Source organism: Lissotriton helveticus, chromosome 1_2 (assembly GCF_964261635.1).
Source record: "Lissotriton helveticus chromosome 1_2, aLisHel1.1, whole genome shotgun sequence".
Classification (NCBI taxonomy): domain Eukaryota; kingdom Metazoa; phylum Chordata; class Amphibia; order Caudata; family Salamandridae; genus Lissotriton; species Lissotriton helveticus.
Window position 1 is genome coordinate 116,833,307 of NC_136058.1, and position 25,175 is coordinate 116,858,481.

At 48.8% G+C, this 25,175-nt stretch overlaps 1 protein-coding gene across 1 annotated transcript in view; it reads right to left on the reverse strand.

Annotated features, from left to right (window-relative positions):
• HOOK1 (hook microtubule tethering protein 1) overlaps window positions 1-25,175 on the reverse strand; it is a 1,127,940-nt gene that overhangs the window by 543,845 nt on the left and 558,920 nt on the right. The window contains exon 10 of the mRNA XM_078669845.1: window positions 11,743-11,883. Coding sequence (XP_078525971.1) covers window positions 11,743-11,883 — 141 coding nt within the window. The remainder of the gene's footprint in view (window positions 1-11,742; window positions 11,884-25,175) is intronic.

Consider the following 25,175-nt stretch of genomic DNA (forward strand, 5'->3'; position numbering starts at 1 on the left):
ACTTTTTTCAGTAGTACCTCTGTGCGCCAGTAGGTGGCAACATGCAGCTCTGCACTAAAGCCTTTCCACTCCACAAATGACATGGGGGGCTTGTATAGGTGCCACTCCAATGCGCTGATGTCCGTTGCTTTTGAGGCTGTCCGTGCCCCCCAGATGCAGAGCTTCTAAATTGATTAAAGCAGTGTGCAGATTCCTAGACCTTGAGTCTTATTAATGGAAAGAGTCCAATCCACAAAACAGGGAGGATAGTAGGGTCAGTTAAAAATCTGTGGTTAGGCAGTCTCTAGCAGAAAGAGCATTACTCTAAGTAACTTGTTCTTCTGATAGAGAATTCTAACTGAAGATTCCTCACCTTTTGAATGGATACCAAATTAGTACCTATTTGGAGGTGAGTATTTGAATGTGCTCAAATCAAAAAGTTTTGTATGACCAAGTGGACGAAATACACCGCTCAGCAAACCTGGCTGTCCAGACATGAGTGCTTTGTGCATGCATAAAATAAGGTCCACACAGGTGGCTGGCAGATGTCCCAGACAAAAACTCTGGGTTCCAACGCAGTGGTAGCAGCTATAGCCATGGTAGAATGAGCATGCAGTCCTTCAGTGCCAGCGCATGGATATCCTCACGGGTCACTAGCCAAGCTTTGCCAATAACGATTGATTGATGGATTGAATGATTCAGGAGGCCGCTTTTTGGCCACTACATTGCAGATCTTCCAGCAGGACACGATCTACCAGGAGATAGTCCTTTTCTGCATGGCCATGTCATTTTTCACTCCGGTGAATCCCACAAGAGCTAATCATTCGCGCAGTGTTCTTTGGTATGATCGAAGTAAACGCGTGGTGCCCATTTTGGGGTTCAAGCAATGGAGTCTCTCCTCCTCCTTAGGGATGGGGCTGAGCACAGAATGCCAGGAGGGTGACCAACGTGGAGCTTTCAGCAAGAAGGATGCTTGTGTTCGTAGAACTAGTGTACCTGGGAAGAAAGTAGTGTACAGTGGGTTGACACAAAAAGTTTGAAGCTCACTTACCCGGGGCACCAAAGTTATGGCAACAAGGAACACTGTCTTGAGGGTGGGAAGCCACAATGGAAAGATGTGCAGCTGTTCAAATAGGGTGGACATTAAATATGTGAGGATCAAGCTATGCTCCCACTGCTGCATGATACAAGGAGAGGGAAAAAACAGATACCGACCTTTAGAAAATGCATCACAACAGGGGATTTAAATAATGAGGAGGGTCTGGCAAATGTAAAAAGGCTGAATGGCTGAAAGGTCACCTTTAACCGAGCCCAGAGCAAAGCCTTGCTGGGCGACAGACAAAGCAAATAACAAAATATTAGATAACTTTGCCTGGAGTAAGTTAGTCTTGTGTGTGCTGCACGAAACCATACATTTGTTCTAGTGTCGGGTACACAGTTTTTATCGAGGGACACCTGGCTGCCAAGATGACATCAACTACATCCAGAGGAAGACAAACGTCTTCAGCTGTCACCGCTCAATCTCCAAGCATGAAGGTGGAGATTATGAAGGCCTGGGTGCGGAACCCTGCTCTGATGTTGCAACAGCAGATACTCCCGGAGTGGCAGCCTGATTGGAGGACAGATGCTCATATCCACGATTTCTAGATACCATACTCTCCGTGCCTAATCCAATGTCACTAGAATGACATGGGCCTGGTCAGTCCTAATCTTCTTTAGACTCGTAGCAAAGAGGTATCAGCGCGAAGAAATACAGGAGTCCTAAGTCCTACCCTAGACAAAAATGCGACTCCACCGGATATCAAAGGCCTCTGAAAGGGTCAGGCACTGACCCAATCATGGTCTAGCAACTACCATTGCGGATGTTGTGCAGTTTCCTCCAAAATCTAGATCTTGTGGGAGAGGTTCCTTTGACACTTGCCCACTGATACTTCAGATCCCACAGGAGAGCCTGCATATGCCACCTGGTGTGTTCAACCAGCAGAATGCAGGAGGTCATCAGTCCCAGAAGCCTCAGAGTCGCCCTCACTAAAACCAAGGACAGAGGCTGAAAGATCGGGATCATAGCCTCAAGGTCCTGGACTCTCCTTTCCAGGGGAAAGGCATGTCCAGAATTGCTCCAATAAAGAGGAGCGTCTGAGAAGGAGTCAGGTGTGACTTCGGCACATTGATAGTGAACCTCAAAGATGACAGGAAGTTCGATGTAGTCTGGACGTGTTTGACGAATGGCTGGAGGAAGCCCGCATTCAACAGCCTGTCATTGAGGTAAGGGAAGACTGGGACACGTGACCTCTGAAGGTCAGTAGCTACACAGCCATTACTTCTGTGAACACCTGAGGCACTGGTGAGACCAAAGAGGAGCGCAGCAAACTGAAAATGCTCCTGTCCTACCATGAACCACAGGTAGAGCCGATGGGCCTGCAGGACAGGTATATGGAAATAGGCATCCTGATGATGCAGCGCTACCATCCTGTCCCCAGGGTCGAGGGTAGACAAGCTGCTCAAGAGAAATATTCTCTACCCGTATGAATCTTGATGTGCAATATGTCACAAATTTAAAGTCACCAAAGAGTCTGGCCTACTGACAAGAACACACCAGAATTAAAGTATCAAAACATCTTAAAATGTTATTGTAAATTCATGATATTCAATTTTTACACAGAAACATACTAAAAACAAAACACACCCCACACCATACACACTCAGCCATTCAGACATTCAAATTCGTACCCACACATACTCATACGTCCTGAGATTCAGTAGTCCAACAATACATACATCACCAATGAAGAAATGACAATCTAGTAGACCAATGTCTTCACACAAGATTAACATCAATAATTATACATTAAGAAGCAGGAAACATTTTTAACAGGGACAACAGATACATTAAATGAAACAAATGCAAATAGGAAAACAACAATATATGATCAGATGATCCATGGATTTTAAATCAGCATATTCCCCAAAAAATCTCAAAGTGATTTAAAAGGGACAATGAACACAGGAGGTCCAATGAACACTTGAGGTCCACAGATGTTTCAGCACCGACTCGCGTTTCAGTGTTCGACCCCAATACGGGTATCACCTTCCTCAGGGCGCATGTACTGAAAACAAAGGCGATGGGACGTCCCTGGACTTCAGAATGAGAGAACAAAATTAACAACAGCAGAGTCCTGATGTAGAAACAATGAAGAGAGTTGATTCACAAAGAGCACACAAGGGTTAAACTAGTAGTCAAATTCAAGAGAGATAGGGATCCTGAACGACAACGGGTAAAGGCTGACGGTGCCGTGATTCCAAAATATGGAGCAATCCATCGGGAGCAGCTTGTTTTGTTAATGAGAAAGGCTGCTCAAAGTTACCTGTGCAGGGTGTCCAAAAAATACGTACACTCAGGCGCCTGTCATCGATGGAAACATTCTTCAGGAGAACAGTCCGAACGCCGGATCAGCTAGAGTATTCCTCTTGAGCAATTTGCTGATTTTCCCTGTTTTTCCTCTACCTACATTTTGTTTAAGGGGCCCCCTCTGTTAGTGGTTGATTTTGATGGTAGACAAGACATGGGCCAGGATGAACATTTTGAATTTGTTCTTCTGGAGGAAGAGGCTTTTTTCGAAGGAGCAGGTCTAAAAGAGGACTAAGGCCTCCGTCCTTCTTTGGCACCAGAAAGTATTGGGAATAACAAACAGAATCCACTGCTGGCGCAGGCAGCGTCTGGAGAGCCTTTGATTAAAAATGCTTGCACTTCCTGCCGTAAGAAGGACAGATTGTCCCCAGTCAGCCATTCCATGTATGGCAGAGGTGTGACATAATGGCTATAGAATTAGAGATATTTTCAGATAATCTGCCGGACTCACCTCCCCAATGTTATGGGAAGCAAACAACAGCCTTGACCACGAAACTGCTCGGCACCTTGCTGAGGCTGAAGTTGCTGCCGGTAAGGGGCCCTCTGTCAAAACAGAAAAAGGAACAGGAAGGCTGGTGAGGCGGGGCAGGTAAGCCCAGGAAGAGTGCTGTGGCCTTGGTCTCTTTGAACCGCTCCAAATTGGAATCTCAAAAAGATGAGTCTCATCAAAGATGGGTCCCATCAAAGGGCATGTCCATAAGAAACAACTGGGCACTGCCTGAAAAGCCTGTCGACTGGATGCAGGTGTGAAGATGGATGGCGATACTGGTGCTAATGTTTCGTTTGATGGAATCAGTGGTGTTTAGGCCACAACAGATCACAAACTTGGCTGCATCCCAATAGTCCTGTATAACTGGTCAGGAGAGGTTGAAGGCCTTCTGAGACACCTGGGAACACTTGAGCTATTGAATGCCAAAGAGTGTAGGAGTAGCGGCCCAGCAGGCAACTTGCATTGACCGACCTGAGGGCCAAACTGGTATAAGAACATACCCTTATCCCAAACATCTCCATGTTTTTTTAACTCACTATCGGGGGAGGTATCGAAACGTGTTTGGATTTGTGCACCTACACGACACCTATACCAGTAAACTCGTCACAGAAGGGTGCTGAGAAAAAGATGTAGGGTCGCTCGGGGTAGGTCGATGGCATCTTGCAATTTACCGATTTACTGGGAGGCCAGAGCTAGGTTGACCCAGGCCCACAGAACGGTATCAGTTTTGCTCATTAAAAGATAAAACGGGCTCAGTCATGTTTTGCCCTGGCTAGAGAAGTTCAGTCAAAGCATTAGTTTTGACGTATAGCATTGAGGTAAAAAACTATGGCTGCCACTCTTCAGTGGCAGGACCTGTGTGTGTGAAAAGGCAAGAATCAGGACAAGTGTCAACGCCACTGGCATCTTCTAGGTTCATCATGTCAATTTGTCTCTTGGTAGGGTTGGCCAATCTTGTCACCTGCATCATCATTATAGTCCAAATCAGTGGCAAACAAAGCTTGCAAAGTTTGGGATTGTCCGAGTGGGAGACGAATGTCAAATACAGGCTGCAGTTTGAAGGAAACCAAGCCAGACTTCAGTAGAGGTTGTAGTGGCGCAGAGTCACAGTCACAGAGCACAATGGTGTAAGAGCGCCAGGAACCGGCGTGGAGTGTGGAGCCAGAGGAAAAGTCAGAATAGCTGCAGGGGGAGGTCTTCGCGGGTGTTGGAGGTTCCAACAAGCGTCGAGGGTGAACCCGTCAGTGATTTTCCAGATGGAGGGCTTCTCTGGTCCTTGGGGCTCGCAGGCGCTCCAAAGGGAGTCTGGAGGATGCCAAAGACTCGGAGCAAAGCTTTGTAAAACTTTTAAATCCGCTTCGGTATAGCAGATGGCCCAAGAACTCAAGTTGTGCCAGTATAAGTTGCAGGATGGGCTCTGACTTCGACTGGCTTTGGCATCAAGGTCAAAAGAAATGGCAATGCCCTTGTGTCTTCTCCAGAGTACAACAGAGGTGAGAAAGTACCAAGTTTCGCTTGGAGTTTGGACTTTTTATATTTCTTCTTTAACTTTCTCGAAGATTTGGAGTGCAACAACGATCTGCCTCTGGATCGGCTCTGATGACTCCTGGATGGGGAACAAGGCTGGGACTGCCCTTTGGACATGGACTGGTTATGAAGTGGAGTCATGCTGTGCCTGGCAATGTAGAGTTTAGCCTCACAGTACCTTATGACCTTTGGGTTCATCGATGCACAGACACTGCAGGGCCTGGCCACCACAGGCCCACCTGATGGGGATCAGTCACTTACGGATAAGTTACTTACCTTCGGCAATGCCTTATCTGCAAGAGACATTATCTAGCCACAGACTCCTCACCTTTGAATTTCCTAGACGTCAGAATGGATCCAGAAGATTTTTCTTTGAGCAATACCCGTACATGCTGGTTGGTGGCGTCGGTCGGGTCTGCATGACGTCGTCGGCATCGACTGCGCCGGAAGTGACTTCCGCGTCACCTATATAGAAGCCACCTGGGTGTGCTGATGTCAATTACTTTTCATGACTTTCCACGCCCGAAACGCGGAGCCATGAAGAGTACTGAAGTCGATGTGTTTAAAAAGAAGGGCTCTGAAAGGGAACAACCTTGACCCTGGAAACTTGTCCGTAGTGCGGGGAGAATGGGTAGGTTGGTAAGGAATCTGCATCTAGATACTGTCTCTACCACATACGGCGCTACCGAAGGTAACAAACTTGTCCATCTAACAGCGACATCTATCTGCAGATTCCCCACCTTTGAATAGATACCCAAGTAATACCATCCCCATAGGAAGGACTGCAGATATGTTTCAGACTACAAAGTCCTGTAGGACTGAACGGGCAAAATGGCCATCCCTGAGGACCTGACTGTCCAGGCAGTAATGTTTGATAAACGTGTGCAGGTAAGCTCACGTTGCTGTGGACAGATTTCCAGGACTCGGAATCCACGTGCTAACGGTATAGTAGCAGCTTTAGCTCTGGTGGAATTAACTCTTAAGCCTTCAGGAGGCTGCTTCTTTGTCAAAGCGTAGCAGGACTTGATGCAAAAAATTACCCATCATCAGATGGTCCTTTTCTGCACCACCCAACCTTTCTTCACACCTATAAACCCCACAAAGTGTTAGTTGTCCACCCGGAACTCTTTCATGCAGTCAAGCTAGAACGGCAATGCTCTTTTTGGGTCAAGACGGTGGAGTCGCTCCTCTTCTTTACAGGGATGTGGAGGAGCGTAGAAAGTGGTCAAGGTGACAAATTGTCCCACATCGAAAGGTCTTGCTACTTTCGCGAGCAAAGAGGCTGTAGTGGGAAGCACCAACTTGTATGGGAATATCATCAAAAAGGAAGGCTTAGACGATAGAGCCAGCAGCTCGCTAACCTTCCAGGCAGATGTAACTGCCACTAAAAAGGCTGTTTTATTGTGAGCAGCCGGAGGGGACAATAATGCACAGGCTCGAAGGGAGCACACAAGAGGAAGGTGAGAATCAAATTAAGGTCCCACTGAGGCATAAGGAAGGGGGACAGTGGAAACATATGTACAAAGTCTTTTTAGTGAATCTATGTACTGTGGGGGGTCCTAAATAAAGATGGGTGTTCTGGCAGTCTCAGGAAAGCAGACAAAGTAGACAAATACCCTTTAGTAATATCTAGAGCAGAGCCCTGCTAGGCAAGGGTCAAAATAAGCAGTAAAACATCAGAAAGGGAAGCAGAAAGATGGTCGATAGACTTCTCTGTAAAAATGTTAACACATTTCTTCCACCGACAGGCATATACTGTCTTAGTGGAGGGACTCCTGACTGCTAGAATACCATTGAAAACTTCAGGATGAAGGTATAAGGCTATCAACTGCTGCCACTCCATCTCCACGCAAGAAGGCATGGAGTTGATAGGTTCTGATGGAGGACCCTCCCCAGCTGCTGTGAAAGAAGATCCTCCAGAAGGGGCAGACTGATCGGAGGATCTTTTTTGCAAACGCTTGGCATACCAGACTCTCTGTGGCCAGTCCAGAGCCACAAGGCTGACTTGGGCCCGGTTGTTCCTGATCTTCTTGAGAACTCTGGGCAGGAGTGGTAAGGGCAGAAAGGCATAATGGAGGCCTGACTTCCACTCAGGACGACAAGCGTCTCTGAGTGAGAGTAATCTTGGAAACTCCAGTGTGCGAAACAGCTGATATTGCACATTGTCTGCGGAGACGAACAGATCCAAGGCTCTCCATACTGCTGAAACAGACCTTGTGCCACCTCTGGATGGGGACGGCAATCGAGATCCAGTAGGCACTGACAGCTGAGTTTGTTCACCCTGGCATTCAAGGAGCCTGCCAGGTGTTGAACTACCATGGATAGGCCCTGCTGTTCCAGCCGTGTTCAGAGACGAAGGACCTCTTCACAAAGAGTTCCCAACCCCACTCCATCCAGTAGTATGTCTCCTTTTGTGTGTATTCACATATGGCCACATGTGTCCCAATGTCCATGTATGCATGTATATGTTCATCTACGTGTAAATGGCAGTGTTAAAGTGTGTGTGTACATATTTGATGTTCTGCAGATTTGTAAAGCGCACTATCACCCAGGAGGGTATCCTGGAACTGTTCGTACTGTCCTGCGTGCCTCTGTCAATGTATCTACATGTTTGACTGCCTCTACTTTTCTCTGTTTACAATGCACTTGATTGTTTAGTTCTACATATTTATTTCTGTATGTGCCCATCTCTGTTTTATGAACCTAATATGGAACCTCTTTATTCACCATCAATCAAGCTCTTGTTGTGGTGTAGTTAAAAAACATGTTACATAGCAGCACTGTAACATGTTTTTTATTCAATTAATTTATAAGGCACTTTTATATAGCGCAAAGTCGCCCCGAAGGTATTGGAGTGCTTTACATGTGCCCCACTTACATTACAGAGGAACACTTTCAACTTTACAAATATGCCACACAGCAGTGCGAGCTGCTGTGGCTTAAAATTAAAAAGAAAAAAAGCTGTATGACACGGTCAACGCTGGACGCATCACACCTCTTTTAAAAAAAAAACGTTAAGCCATGTTGTACGGCAGCTAGCATCGCTGTGCAACATGTTTTAACAAGCACATAAAAAACAAGCTACAGAGAAGTTCATGTGACTGAGGACATGGCGTTGGTACGCAGAAACCGTCTAGCTGCCGGAACACAGTGATCTACTACAATGCCATGCATGAGAAACCTGCTCCAGATTCAGGTGGAGAGCCTGCCCCAATTTGCGCACACATAAAATGGGGATGGGTGTGTTTGACGGGGAAAGTGCTACGCCAGAATAAATCAAAACACTGCAGAAAACGGTGAAATCTTAGGTACACGTTGCTTCTATATGTCCTGTCCCAAGGCACTCCAGTGAACAGTGAAGATATATGATCTGCAATCTCATTACATTACCCATATGACATTGTGTAACAGAGCGTTTGGGTGTTTCATTTGTAATGTGATTAAACAAATAACACTATCAATGTTAAAACAATTTCAAATTACACAGTTAATTTCTCTTTAAAAGGGAATGGGAACAACGAGTACTTTGAAAAGATGACGTGATAGTCATTGAGTAGATATAACTTCCTGACTGTTCATCCGAAATCTAAACGCGGAAATTGATCTGAACATTTATGGACGTGCATTTTGCACACACCTATAGTAATTACAAATACCTACCGTGTGAAATAAATTGCACCCTTTACTATTTTCTAATAAACAGCAGATGTTTTGTTTTAATCGGTCATTGTGAAATTAAACCAGAAATTGCGTGGAAGTTCACCATTAGAGAGCCGAGGCAGTACGCGCTGTGAAAAGCAATTCTTCACGCTAGACATTTCCAAAACCCGCCTCTGTGCCATAATTAACATGTACACACACATAAACCTCCACTCCCTGTCATTCACTTTTACATGGCCTCAGAGTTTGAAAATTCAGAAATCTGCAATTTCACGATGGATACCCCATCAACATCATACCCAAAGATACACCCTATGTTTCGTGTTATCAGTTAAAAGCTGCATAATGTCAAACCAAAAGAGCAACCGAAGTCAGAAGTTTACTGCATGCAATTGGTTTTAATGGCTAATACTTTGCATTTTAATGCAGACCTGCTTCCACAGACAGCCATGTCAACATTCTTCAAAGGAAATTAATGCTGTGCAGGAGGATGGTTGCCTCGGCTTGTGGGAGCAGAAATAACAGAGTCCTAAGCAACATGAGAGAGGTGCATGGGAGGATGGAAAGGGGGAGCACAATGAGGAACGAAGACGAACTGTAGAGGGTCATGCACTTGGTAGAAAGTATAAAAACAGGCACAGTAGAAATGCATGTTGACAGGACGACATTACATTTAAAAATATTTGTTTAAATGTGTGCAGCCAGATGAAGGTAAGTAAAGGTAAACAGCAAACGCTGTGCAGCCGTAACCTAATGAAAGAAGTTCCACCCAGCAAAGCGGATGAAAATGAGTATTTGGGCCACGGGAGGCTGATAAGAGAAAAACACAAGGAGCAACAGGAAATAGAGCGCTATACCAATAGAAGTGGAGGAAAAGTAAAGTGGCAAGCACACAGACAAATAAGAAGTAAGGGTGGGGTGTAAGCCCCTTTTAAGCTATATTAAATACAATGGATTTCACAAAGACAGAGCAAACGCTGTCCAGGTGAAACCTAATGAGACTAACAGCAGCACCTATTTTGATTGGCTGAAAGGGTGCATAATAAGTTTGACATTATCTAAGCAATCGGACTGCTGTCACTTACTAGAATAGGGCCTTGCTTTGCCCTTCCAATAGACTGCTCACTGTCACTTAAAATAGCTGTGCCACAAACTACAAGCAACTTGTGGGCAGCTGACCATCTCATAGCTGTCTGTAAATAACTAACTGCTATTCATGCTTCTGTTTGCGGTGCCTGGTAAGGGTTGTATGATGGATCACACATGCATTTACCATGCATGCCGGTTCCACACAGGCTGAACAACGAAAGTCCTAACCACGAATATGCCTTTAGCACGCATGCCTTAACAACGAAGCATACGTTTTTAAGGCATATATGGTAAACACATATCCGAGGTTAGGACTTTACAGGTAAGTCTTAACCCCCCGGCCTGAGTTCCTAAACTACCCCACTACCCCCCGCCCTAGTAACTTTGCCCTCCCCATATCCCTCAAAACTACCCCTTAAGCCCTAAAAACTTCACTACCACCCTAACTCCTAATAAGTGTTACCATCCCTGCCCCTACCCTGAATCCTAAACTTCCCACCAAGCCCTGAAAACTACCCCAAAACACCTCCCCAGCCCTGTAAACTATCCCGAACTCACCCCAGCCTTGAAAACGTCTTCAACCCTCCCCCAGCCCAGAAAACTACTCCCGACTCACCCCCACTTAAAATTACCCTGACTCACCCCAGCCCACAAAACAGTCCCGACCCACCGCACAGCCCACAAAACAGTCCCGACCCACTCCCAAGCCCACAAAGCTACCCGACCCCCCAGCCCCACTTTAACTAACCCAGACCCACCCCCCAGCCCCACTTTAAGTAATCCGTCTCACCCCCAGCCCCACTTAAATCAACCCCATCCCACCCGCAGCCCACAAAACAACCCGACCCCCAGCCCCACTTAAAATAACCCTGACTTCCCCAGCCCCACTTACCTCTCTGTGATCTCTTCCTGCTTCCGCCCATCTGTAAGCACTACCGCGCATATGCCTTAACCAGGCTCACGGGTGGTTAAGAAATATGTGCGGTAGGGCTTGTGTAGTTCAGCCTTCGTTGTTGAGGCTGTTCGTTGTTCAGCCTTCGTGGTAAAGGCTGTTTCCCCTGGTAAGCAGAAGTGGATCCCCGATAAAATGCAGTTTCCACCATACACACTAACATTTTGAAAATGGTAAGAGGGAGATGTTGAAAAAACTATTGGTGGAATTATTTTATCCCATTGACTTAAACTAAAACTGAGGAGATTTCAGGATGGGAACATCTAAAATAAAGCCATTTTGGGCTTTAAAAAATGAATGGGGTCTGTTGGCATGTATATACCCAGAATTTCTCTGTTTGTTGAAATAAAAAAAAATGCTCAGTCTTATTCATGATTGACCATTCAAAATTACCTTAACACTTTATCGTTGCTGGCAAGTTCTTTAAAAATAGTTCGGCAAAGTACACTTTTCTCTTGGAGGGATTATTACTGTGCAACGCGCCAAATCTTTTTGGCAGCCACCAGAACCACAAACATGGCACCAGCCGTACTTTAATGTGGCAACAAATACAACAATAACCTTCAGAAAAATATGAAAATTGAGTACTTTTCAATCTTTCAGTATCGATCACAATTTGGCATGAAATTGTCATACCTAAGAATATCTATTTCATCTTTCATAGCCCTGGTTTCTTCTGCCAAACTGGCCAACTCGTCGTTTCTATGCTGTGTCTCAATAAGTTGTTTCTCCAGCTCTTCACAGTGAGCTCGGTAATCGTCTTTTGCCGCTTCAAGCCTTTACAGAAAGAAAAAAAGAACAAAAAACAGCATCGTTTTTTCACACAAAAAAGCATTATGATTGTTGTTTCCAAAATGTTTAAAGTCAGATTTGTTTTCAAAGTGTTTTCCTTTCATGACCATCAATCAAAACTAACAAACTGGCAACAAAATAACATTGTAGAGCAATGCGCAAGAAATTCACTTTCATTTGGAAAATCAGAAGGCTCATATATGTGAACTGTAGGAATACATTATGCATGCCAAAATGCTTATAAATGGTTTAAGGAAAGGAGGCATACTCTCACATGGCATTTTGAACCAATGCTTGGACTTTCACAAAATATAAATGACTGTGTCATCTGGCGACATTCAAAATGTCTTAATAACATGCTGAAACATACATTTCAATGATGATGTACATATTTTTCAGAGACAACCTGAGATTTGCTCACCACCAATAATGGCAAAACTATGTAGGTGTTTTCAGATGAGACTCTTGGCAAGGCAAACAACTGATTAAGGGTATCATCAGATAAAATAAAGTACTGGTGCTATACATGGGCAAAAGAAAATTCTACCGTTGGCACTGCCTGCAAAACAAAGATAATAACTTCAACAGTGTTAGAAATGGGATTTTTGGCTAAAGCCAGGCAGAAACCACCACTCTAGTCAGGGCAAGGGAGTTACACGCCAAGATAACTCCTGCTCACCCCCTTGGTAGCTTGGCACCAGCAGTCAGGCTTATCCCGGAGGCAATGTGTAAAGCGTTTGCGCAACACACACACACAGCAGCAACACACTAGGCACACCACAAAAAGGAACAACACAAGGGTATATATAAAAATAGCCTTTGTATTACCATAAACACATTAGATCATAATCACACAGATACACTGTGCCAACTGGCACTGGGCAGTATTTACAGGGGATTATATACACATGACAGGGCCACGTGGGCCACTGCCAGAATCAGCACTTAGTAGAAATAGCACTTCTAGAACATAGAATATTTGTAGCACAAAATAACAATTGTAGGACACTAACAGTAACCACTAGTAAAAGGTAGATACACCCTACGCAATACTAATCACCCTAGGCATAGATCACGCAGGGAAACATAAATTTACTAGCATAACCATACTAGGTAAGAACAACCTCCTAATTATAAACACAGTTAGAGGCATCACAGGCATAAATGCATTGCACATTATGCATAAATCACATTAGGCATCAACAGTGTACCCCAAGTAAGGGCAAAACACCTAAAACTGTCCCCAGGCCAACTTGGCCTCTCAGGGGCTCAAACGCCCTTTGTCCAGCAGAGGCAGGGCTACAAGCTGCAAATGCAGCATAAGAAGAGTGTGCAACAGGGGCCTAAACGTAGCAGCTGCCCACTAATTGCTGGGCAGCTGTAGAGTTACCACGATGTGCACAGCCTAAACGTTGCAGCTGCCCACTAATTGCTGGGCAGCTGGGAGGTAGGACAAAACTGCGGCAAGGGCTCTCAGTCGCCCTTTAAACAAATGGCGCCAAGCGCTGGAGCCTTCTAGGCTCTGGGGATCAGGTCCCCCTGGAGCACACTGGCTCCTGTAATGCTTGGGCGTAAGATGGGGTAGCACGGACCCTTGGGGACTCCACTAGGCCCTTAAAACAACATATGCCCAAGGATTAGAGCCCTCTAGGCTCGGGACAATACTGAGGCGTTGGAGCGGCCTGCTGCCATCCGAGGCCGCTCTGGGAACTGGCACCTCTCTGGTGCTGGGCAAAGTAGGGGGACACGGGCCCTTTAAACCATCCGCCTAGGCACCACTGTGGGAGCCCCACTGGGGGACTCTTGAAATTACGTGCCCCCAACGTTGCACTACGATGTGTAGTTAACAAGCTGCAGGGAAAATGGCTTCCTCCTGGGGCTCCCTTTTTAAGAGTAAGGCCCCCAACGTCGGAGTCCCGCTCTGGGACTCCTACCGAGACAATGTGGCCCAAAGCGAAGATAGCACCCGCAGGAGGGGAGGGGCGGGCACCGGCAATGTGCCTCTTCAAAAATGAACACAGGGGCCCCACTCACCGGCTCTGCAGGACTCCTCCGGACTCTTCTGGCCGCCCTCACAGGCACCGACAATGTGCCTCGCCTCCAGACCCAGGCCACACTCTCCGGGTCCGTCTGGCGCGGGGCAAAGTCTCCACTGAGCTCCCACTGGCTGGTCCCGCACTCTGGGCTTTTTCTTTGGCACCGCGGGGCTATCCCACACTTCTGGGAGCCCCGCTTCGCTTCGGGAGATGCCACATGCAGGGCTCACGCCGCAGCTGTGGGAGCCCTGCCTCCACGACCCGTCTCAACTTCCTGTTTCCGGCCACAGGTCGGCCCACCCACCACCAGGCCTTCCGAATGCCTGTCTTCCGGTTTTGCGATCCCGGGCACCCGGGTCGCGGCGGTGATCTTCCTTTGGATCTGGGCAGTGCGGGGTAGGCTCCCGCTGAAACGAGGACAACTGCAGGGTGGGCACCCGTGTTCTTAAGTACCAAGAAGGTGGGGTGGGCACCCTTTTGGTTTTTAGCATGAACTAGCGGGGTAGGCACCCGATCGCAAACAAAATACCCAGATGGGGCGAAAACGCGGGGTGGGCACCCGCTATTAACCAAATTCAAGAGGTGGCGATAATGCGGGGTAGCACCGCTTTAGAAAGGGCAGTGCGGGGGCAACCCCACACGTTGCAGCTTCACGGTGCAGGCCCCCAGCGGTCCTCCTGGGGCAGAAACACAGAGCTCCTCAGCCCCAAAGTCAAGCGCTTCTCCCAGGTGAAAAATCCAGCGACTTCAAGGCAATAAAGTTATAGCGCTCCCCAGGCGCTGTAGTACCCAATCCAGGGAATGTCTTGCAGGGAAGGCAGGGGGGGGGCGGAGGCTGGGCCCAGGGGCCAGCTCACAGGGCCCTTCAGCAGGGAGGCAGTCCCCAGTGGCGGTACCTCCTAGCGCCCAGCAGCAGCAGCAGGCCCCCACTCAAGATAGGATCAGTCAGAACCACCTGCATGGGGTCACAACCCCTTTTTATACACATATTCCCTTTGTCTGGTAGCACGGGGTTAAGGAAAAACCAGATGCAACTGGTTTTGGAGCACTTTGTTGTGCTCAGCCCCTCTCCCCATTCACAGGACAGGCTAGGGACATCAGTCGCATCACAGGGGGCGGGGCCAGCATTGTGTAGGGAAGGCCCAGCCCAATTCAGGTCCCAGGTGCACTCCTCCCTGCCATCAACATGCAGATCTCTCCATTCACCACCGGGGCAGACCCATCCTGACTCCTGGAGCCAGGCACACCAGCCAGCTCCAGCCAATAACAAGCCGGACAGTCAATTCACATTTACTACACAGACATGCCAACTTCTAGAAGTGGTACTTCCACACTAGACACATTAAATCTGGGCACACCATCGTGCAGCATTTAATCTCACGAGTTCGCACAAACCAATCTCGCCCCTGCGCTCTCCACACATCAGGAACTACCATTGACACATACATTCCCCATGCATTCCTATATGAGGGCAGGCCAATCTTACCACACACACTCAGGCTGCGCACGCACTTTACAAAAAGTGCGCAAAAGCCAAAAACAACTAGCATCAGGTCACAATTAAAAGCAAAAAGTTTAGGGGTGAACCTGCCAAAAGGGCCAAGTCCAACAAACAGCATTTGAAATTCCATCAAAAAGAATCACTCAACCTGCAATTAAGTTGATTGATGCTGTTGCCCTCCTGGTCTGGAGTAGTAATATGGGCTGAACACTGGCTCCTGCACCCCTAACCCGTTTAGCCCAATGTCTACACATATTTGCGAAATATGGGAGACTCAAGGGCCCCTCACCACAATCTTAAGGAGGCTCCATTCCTTTGTGTTGACTTGTGGAACACCCCTCTGGTGGGGATATGATACTCTAGTTGGAGGTGGTTTTATGCTCATTGGAAATGGAAGGGGGTTTGACATGAAATTGTAGGGAGGGCTCTGAAGAATAAGTCACTGAACTTCGTTAACACTTTTTCTGGTAGTTATTCTATCTAACTGTAGATTTCTCTCCCTGTGAATATACTCATTCTGGATCTGCAGATTTTTCGTATCATTTCCGTGGTGTGTTGGTAGATGAAATGCAGGGGGCCCTACATAACCACCACCTCCGTACGCTGACGCCAGTTTCTTCCTGATCTCTTTCTCCGCTGTCAGATGCTGAGCCGTTGGAAATTAGATTCCACCAATGTGCAGCTCTCGAGTTTAGAATATTATTAAAATGGACTAGATTAGTCCATTTTGCAGAATGAGGAGGAAGGTGGGCCAGGGAGGAATCTATGATTAAATAGAGTGTACACCAGAAGCAGCGTTACCAAAGGTAAGTACATTTTCTCTTATGCACAACTATGCCCTTTTTCACTCCAGAGAAACCCAAAAATAGTTGCTCATCCACTCGATTTTTATTGGTGCAATCGATGTAGAAGCTCAGGGTTTTCTTAGGATGAGGGCTATGGAGTCTGTGTCCCTCTTTAGATAGAGGAGGTGGGTCAAAGAAAGATGTCAGGGTCATAGACTGTCCTATGTAAAAGGGTGTGATGACCTTTAGTAGGAATGCTGCTTTTGTCATAATTGCCAGCCAATCTGTGAATATGGTATATGGCAGCTAGAAATACAGCACGTGTACCTCACTCACGCAATGAGCTGACTTGATGGCTCTGAGGAAGATCGTTTTCAGCACATCTGTGCATTGTTTCAAACGGATCACACAAGATAAGTGAGAGAAAAATTAAGATCCCTTAGAGGCATTACAAAGGGTGCTGGTAGGGACACATGAATAACCCCTTTCAAGAAATGCATCACAAGTTATTTAAACAAAGGATGGCTGATCAAGTAGGTGTAAAATGCAGAGAGGGCCAATAAGTAACCCTTAACTGTTGCCATAGCAAGGCCTTGCTCGTCAATAAAAGTCCAAATAACAGTATGTCAGCTAACTGCAACTGTACGGCTGGATGCTGCAGGGGGAACACCATAAAACAAACTTTTCCCAGCGTCCAATTTGGGTTAGCGGGATGCCTGGCTGCTAAGGTGACACCAACGGTTTTCCGGTTTTGCTATGATTTCCACCGAGATGGCCCATTCCCACCTCTCCTCGTCTGTGGTGCGTGACTGTGCGGGAGACTGCCACCTTGCCTGAGTCTGCTTGTAAGTGCGAGCCCTTTCTGGCGCAGGGGCTTGTCTATGCCTGGAACTGTCTCGCCTGCTGAATCGAGGTATGTGAGCTGCACTTTCGGCTGCTGTCTCCTGTCCTTGCCGCCACCATCCACGTTGGCGCCTGATCGCAAATATGCACTCTCTCCTTGGCCCAGCACCCCCTGTGCCCTCCCCCTAACTGCTCCGTTACGACGATGATCCTTCTCTTAAACACTGACAATCTCATTGCTTGAATCTATTCTTTAATTAAAAGCAAAAGCGCAAACGGGTTCAACATTACTAATCTAATTTATGTTGTCGACATACTCAACTGACAGTCACTTTCTTCCTGCAACCGAGCCTGATGCAGCCATCTTGCTAATGCCCCATATTACATTGCCTAACCACGTGTTCTATGTCCTGCATACGACTACCTCACTGCCCTGCCTCTTATTCTAAAATCCCCACGCCACAATCTCGCCTACACATTGCAGCATGGACTCCAGACTGGAAAAGTCTGGCTCTAACAGCGTCTCAATTATCTACCCTAACAATCTCTCCAAAAACGCGACCAAAACTCTGAAAAACAGGCTTCTCAAGGCCAACTCTGAAACTCTCATCTCTGTCCCGTACCTCTGCCCAAATAAAGGCACTACTACGAACAACCTGATCTTCTACACTAAAAGAAGAGGTCAGTGGAGAGCTACATTCCACTTCCTACTCAGAATCACTTCAACTAAAAAATTCCTGCATGGTCAGCGACTTTTGGTCACAAAATCTCCTACTTTCAGAGCAAATGCCACTATATCCATCTCCCACAATGGAACTATCCTTATTCAGGCCTCTGATCGCTGTCTGGACATGGTTGACAATACGTTTGCACTCTTTAAAAGATCTTTGATACCTAGCGTCTCCACTACTTTTTTTTTTTTTTTTTTGGATTATAAACTTTTATTAACATCCAAGCATTCATACACAGCAGTGCGCCTACAACCATACAAGGCCGGCAGCGATACACCTGTAGTAGGGCAATCAGAGGCACTGAACTCCCATATCCAGGGAGTGTAGTGAAGGTCAATCAATAGCTAATACACACAAGATATAAGACATTAATCTCAGACCAGTACCTTAGGGGGGCAAATGAGGATAATATACAATCAAGCAAGCGTAATAGGATAGAACAGAATCGGGAGAGTACAGCCGTAGTCTGGAATGTAGGGGGATATAGGCATTACATATTAGTGAAAGAACAATGCAGTTCCATCAGAGGCTGTGATGCAGGCAGGTAGAATAGTAGAGTAGTCAGGGAGGCCAAGTCCATGCAGTGGCGCCAGACAGTACCTGTGGAGGGAGAACATCGATGCAAGACATGCTACCAACATTTCAAAGGTAATTCAGCAGACAAGTAATATATAGCTTTTTGGAGAGGGGGCTCTATATCGGGTACGTCCCTAACACTGCAACAGGCCTCCAATAGATCCTTCCCTGCACAGGTCAAATGGTGTGAAATGAGAACAGGTAATTCACATAGTCTGTGCGTGTGTTGTGTCAGTATTGTCAGCGTCCTCCTCCCCCTGTGATGTGTCAGCGAGAAGGTAGGCTTGCAGGGGACCCCAAATGTCCGCTGGTCTCGAGCGCAAAGGTACCAGTTCTGAGAACACACTGTACTGTTCCTGACAGTATAACATATCATGCAGCCAAGCCTTAAACTTAGGAGCGCGACCTCGGCCCCATCTACATGCTAAGTGTCTCCGTGCCAACAGTAGCGCTACATTAGTGAACTTCCTAACCGTCCGTGCTATCTGCGCTGTATGGCCTAGAAGGAATAACATCGGGTCTGGGGTCAACGCAGTACCTATCATGTGGGACAGGCCCTCACAGACCCGTGCCCAGTATTCCTGTATTTGCGGGCAGGTCCATGATAAATGGAAGAAGTCCGCTCCTTCCCGACCACATCGCTCACATCTGTCTGAGTCGGCAAGCCCGAACCGGAATTTCCGAGCCGGTGTGTAGTACATCCTATGGAGGAATTTGTAATGGATGATTTTAAAGCGGCAGCTAGACATCACCTCTCCTGACAATTCGCAGCAGTACTGCCATTGGGCATCAGTGATATCCCTTCCGAAATCACCTGCCCAGTACCCTCTAGCCGCACTTGTTACTACTGGTAATTCCTCTCGAATGCACTTGTACAGTTTAGAAACCAGGTGTGCGCCATCAGAGCTGCTCAATACCACAGTGAGCGGGGCTAAGCTGGGGGGTTCATGAGGATAATCAGGTAATAAGGCTTTCAGGCCTTCTCTGAGTCGTAGGTAGTAGAAGAGTTCCAGAGGGGTATGTTCGCTATCTCCAAAGAAGTCATCTCGAGATCGGAACTTCCCATCCCGGAAGAGGTCCCCCCACACCCCAACCCCCAACCTCTTGCACATTCGTCGGTATCCTACCTCCCGCAAGAGCGTCACCTGTGGGTGGTAGGATAGTGGCATACGAGTCGAATATAGTAACGGGGTTTGCAATCGCGTCCCTATCTTGCGCCACGCCTCTATTGTGCAGGACACAGTGTTGGAATGCATCTCCAGCGTGGCTGTGGGGGCGTGCACCACTCCCTCCAGTGGCAGCGGGTGCGCAATCCAGTCCTCCGCTGCCACCTGCGGCATGAAAGCAGTTGGGCGTAGCCAATGATAGAGGTAGTGAGCCTGTGCACTTAAGTAGTATGTTTCGAAGTCTGGGACATCGAAGCCCCCCGCTCCATAGGGTTGTGTCAAGATTGCCCAGCGGAGCCTAGCCTGCCTCCCCCCCCACACCAGTCGGATAAGCTCCGAGCGTAAGGTTTTAAAAAAATATGCGCCAGGGTGATAGGGAATATTGAGGAACATATACAAGAATCGCGGTAGTACCACCATCTTGACTAGGGAGATTCTCGCCGCCATAGACAAGGGCAGTTTAATCCACCGTGTCACCGAGTCCGTCAATTTGGAGATGGCCACTCCGTAATTCATCCGCAATGTCTCCCCTTTGTCTCTGGAGATCTGGATCCCCAGGTAGCGGAGTTCCGAAGTGCACCACTCGAGCGGGTAATCTAGCGGGAATTCGGTAACCGCCGGTGTCAGCGGGAAGAGCTGGGATTTGCTCCAGTTGATAGAGACACCTGAAAGGCATCCGAAGGTAACAAACTCCCGCAACAGCGAGTTAAGATTAGCCTGGGGGTCCTTAACGTAAAGTGTGACATCATCGGCATACAATGATATTGAGAGTTGGCGCTGAAAACAATTGAAGGCGCTGGGCTTGTGGAGCTGTCGGATGCGACAGGCCAGTGGTTCAATTGCCATCGCGAAAAGTAACGGGGAAAGGGGGCACCCCTGTCGAGTCCCCCTTGTGATCGCGAAAGCGGCAGTAAGTTGTCCATTCGCAAATACTCTCGCCATTGGAGAGGTATAGAGTAACCGTACCCAGGCCACAAAAACAGGGGGGAATCCCATCTTCCGCAGGATTGCGAATAGAAATCCCCATTCCACAGAATCGAATGCCTTTGAGGCATCCAAAAAAACCCCAGCAAGGGGAATCTCCGGATGAACAGTTTGAATGAGGGAGAATACCGTGCGGAGGTTATGTGACGTGGATCTCGTGGGGACAAAGCCGGACTGATCTGGCAAAATGATCGTGGTCATAAGTAAGGAAAGCCTGGTTGCAAGGACCTTCGCCAGAATTTTGGCGTCGCAGTTCAATAACGATAGAGGGCGATATGAGTCACATTGGGTGGCAAGCTTCCCAGGTTTAAGTAAAGATGTGATAATGACTTCTCGCATCGATCTCGGGAGCACCCCTACTTCCATGGCATCATTGAATACTTCACGTAGCACCGGAGCCATAATCTCCACGTAGCATTTATAAAACTCCGCGGGGAGACCATCATGACCCGGCGCCTTCCCGTTGCTCAGGGACATTATGGCATCTCGTACCTCCTCCAACTCGAGTGGCGCCCCCAGAAACTGTCTGTGGACATCGCTAATCCAGCAAAGTGCTATATCCCCCAGATAGCCGTCCAGGTCAAATTCCCCAGCTGCCCGTGAGGTGTACAACTGTTCGTAGTGTGCCTGGAGTGTGTTGAGTATGCCATCATTGTCTCTGTGTACCTTCCCATCCGCTGCAGTTAACTCTAAGATAGTGTTCGAACCTCGCGCCAGTCTCACTGCCATGGCCAATGCTTTACCCGGTCTCCCTCCCTCATTATAAGCACGGGCTCGCCAGTGTTTTCCCTTAAAGTGCACTTCCCTCTGTGCCTCCGCTTCGTACTCTGATAGTTTCGCTCTGAACGCACTGTGCGCCTCCCCATCTAACCCCTGCACCATACGAGTTTCTAAAGTTCGAAGCTCCTCTTCCAATCTGCGCAGTGTTCGTTGTATATCTTTGAGCACCCCAGAGCTCTTAGCTATACACCACCCCCGCACCGTGACTTTAAAAGCTTTCCACACCGTTTCCACACTGTCCACCGTGTCTTTGTTCCGGGGGAAGAAATCTGCTATGTCAGTTCTAAGTTCTTCGCAGAAGACAGTGTCAATCAGGATGCTGGGATGGAGTCGCCAGGGCGGACGGGGTTTGTGAAAGCCAGGCAGATCCAAAGACAGGAAAACAGGGCAGTGATCAGAATGTGTTCTGGGTAAATGTCGAGTGGCAAGAATGTTCGGGGCCAAACCCCGGGACACGAAGATGTAATCTAGCCTTGCCCACGTGCCCGTGTAAGACGTAAAGTGTGTGCCCTCCAGCAAATCAGGGTGTAAGTGTCTCCAACTATCGATCAACCCCCCCTCATCAACTATCCCTTCAAGGGACTCCCTCGCTTTAGTATGGTATGTGGAACATCCATCCGCTCTGTCCACTCTCGGGTGTAAGGCTACGTTGAAGTCCCCGCCCCATACCATGTACCTGGAGCCTATATCCAGTATACCCCCCCAGAGGCGGTGGAAGAAATGAGGGTCGTCAACATTGGGAGCATAGCAGTTGGCAATAGTAACCGTCTCCCCTCCCAACCTCCCCCAGACAATGACATATCTACCTTCTTTATCAATTTGTTGCCCCTGCAACGTGAATGGGAGATTTCGGTGAATAAGAATGGCAGTACCTCTAGCATATGAGGAGAAACTTGAGAAAGCCCTCACCCCCGCCCATTTCGCACCAAATGTAGGGGCCGTAGATGGGGGAATATGAGTCTCCTGTAACATAATCACCTGCACATCGTGCCTATCCCAATAGGCCAACAATTGTCTACACTTACGCGCATCTTTCAGCCCCCGTACATTCCAGGATAGAAAATTACATCGAGTATCTGGTCTTGCACCCATACTGGTGTAGCAAGCTGCGCTGTAATAATGTGCATTGCGTGCCCCCCAATCGCAAATCGGAAAGAATCATAATCCAATTCGTTGCCCTCAGATAGTGGACTGTGGCATTTTGCTCGTGTATCAGAACTTCATACAAGACATGTATCAACCAAACATTCCCCCAAGCCCCCCCCCCCCCCTCCTCCCACAGAGGCAACCCCAACCCGCCAGTGCTAGTTCCCTCCCCATTCCCCTCAACAACCAGGGATAAGAACAATCCCTGTTACAACAACAGTAACAGCATGGGTGATACCCGCTAGGGACCATTCTAGGTGGCAACACAACAACCCCTTCTCTCTAGCAGCTGCCCATGGCAGACCAACCTCAGCCGCCAGGAGAGAGGGGGGTACCTGACGACACAGTACAGTTTCAGCATGTCCTAGGCCTCAGCCCTCGCCCAAGTCGTCATGAAGGGGGAGACGGATAGGCCCCAATCACAGACCCCATCCCTCTGAGTATTCCATGACAGTACTCACAAATAGGATACCCCACAACATCCAATGGTGTAGATGCAGCGGGGTCAGTGTTCATCATCTTCAAGCTGGTCATCTTCGCGAGCAGGATCCTCCGCCTCCCCCTGGCGCTGGCGAGCCGAACGTTTTACTTGTTTAATGAAGTCTTCAACCTGCTGCGGATTCGTGAAGAACTTTTGGCGCGCCTGGTAGGTGACCCGCAGCCTAGCCGGGTAGAGTAATGCGTAGTCAATTTGTAGGGCCCGAAGCTTCGCTTTAACGTCCAGAAACTTGCGTCGCTCTTCCTGGACCAGGGGTGTGAAGTCAGGATAAAGTGTGAATTCGTTACCATCACACACTAGTTTTTTGGAAGAGCGAGCTGCTCGGAGAGCTGCATCTCTGTCCCTGTAGTTTAGCAGCCGAGCTATGATGGGTCTTGGTTTCATGCCCGGCTTGGGCACCGGTCCCAGGGATCTATGTGCCCTCTCCACTATGAACTGGGGAGAGAATGCTTCCGGCCCCACTGCTGTCCTCAACAGGTGTTCCACGTATTCCTCCATTCTACCCACATTGGTGGATTCCGGAATTCCAACGACGCGTATATTATTACGCCGGCTTCTCGCTTCTAAGTCCTCGTTCTTAGCCGCTATGGTGCGCAATAAGTTATCCATTCGAGCTAGACGTGTCGTATGTTGCCCAGAGGTGTCCTCGACGTCTGACACTCGCTGTTCCACCTCCGTCAGCCTCCCCTCATGGACCTCCAATTTGTGGACTACAGCATCCATACGAGACGACATCCTGTCCACCTTGTCCGCGATGGTCGCGAAGCCCTGGCGCATTTCACGAAGAAGTTCCTGGGTATCCGTGGAGGTGGACGCCTGATTAGCAGAAGGATTGTTGGCCTCCATTCGTTTCTGAGAGTCCGGGCTGTTGCGATTCAGTTTTTTGGCTGCATCAAAAGTAAGCTTCGGTTGCCGCGTGTCAGGTCGTCCCATCCTAGCAGTTCAGCAAGGGCAGGGGAAGCCGCGAGTCGGATGGCAGCAGAAGTCTCACCGTCTCGACAATCCCGTGGGTCGGCAGATCAGGTCGTGAAGCCCCTACTCACCAGCCGCCCTCCGATATGTAGCAACACCTGCGCACGTGGTAAGGAAGAGGGGGTCACAGGCAGCAGATATATGTTGGCAATGGTCGTTGTCCTAGGACACAACACGCTCCCCAGGCGTAAAAGTCAGCAGTCTTCTGGAAGCACAACGGTGCAGCCGTCCCTCCGTGCGACCCTCAGGAGCCGGACACAACAATAAAAGAAGTGAACCGTCGCAGGACAGGTGGAAGTCGTGCAGGAGTACGTGCCAGGCAGGAGGAAGAAGCAGATGTATGGAGGTGCGGGCCCAGAGTGTCAGGGAGTGTGGGCGTGGCACTGCCACTGTGTGCTGCGATCAAGCATGTCCCAAGCACACACGTTGTAGAGGGTGAAAAATTAGCACTCCCAAAGCGATCCGTGAGGTGCGCGCAAGGTCTTTACAATGCCAGGGCGGGGGGGTTATGGCGTAGTAGGATGTTCCAGCCACAGACCCCAGCCAGCAGTCCTCACACCCCACTGTTCCCACGCAGGACAAGGAAGTGGCGCAGTGGCCGGAGCGGTGGTGATGTCCGCCGGCGGTGATGGGTCTGGGAGTCGCCAGTCACAGGCAGTGTAGATGCCCAGTGGGGGTGGCCTCGCAGCAAGAATCAAGAAGTTGGGGCTCCAGAGGGCCCAGCGGTAGCAGGAAATCCACCCAGACGCAGCCGGCAGCCCTGGGGGGGAGATGGCAGGGGCGAGAGTCGCGCCCCACAGAGACGCGCTGCGCCGGGGTCCGCAGAGACAGGCAGAGGGTCTGCAGCCGCCTCCCGGGAGCAAGAGGGACAGGACAGTACCTGCTCTACCGGCAGCGCGCCTCCGCGAACGGGAAACCGGGTCCGCTGCCCTCCTCCGCAGTTCTCCGGCGTTTTCGCGCCCTTCAGGGCCTAGTTGGCGCCCACAGAGCCCCGGCCTCGCGTCGCCAGGCAGGCCGTCCCAGTGGGCTGGTGTCTCCGGCGGCAATCCCCGCCGCTCAGCAAAACGGCTCCACCGGCGGCGCGCAACGTCCGATCCGCCTCAAACTTGCACCGGAGCCGCCGCAGATGTCCCTGAGCAGGCGAGGGCAGTTTCAGCCCGATTGGATGCCGATAAAAGGATCAATGGTAGGATATCGGTCGTCAGGATGTGGGAGCCTTACAAGGAGGCTTCCATTCACCAGTGCGCCACCTAGCGCC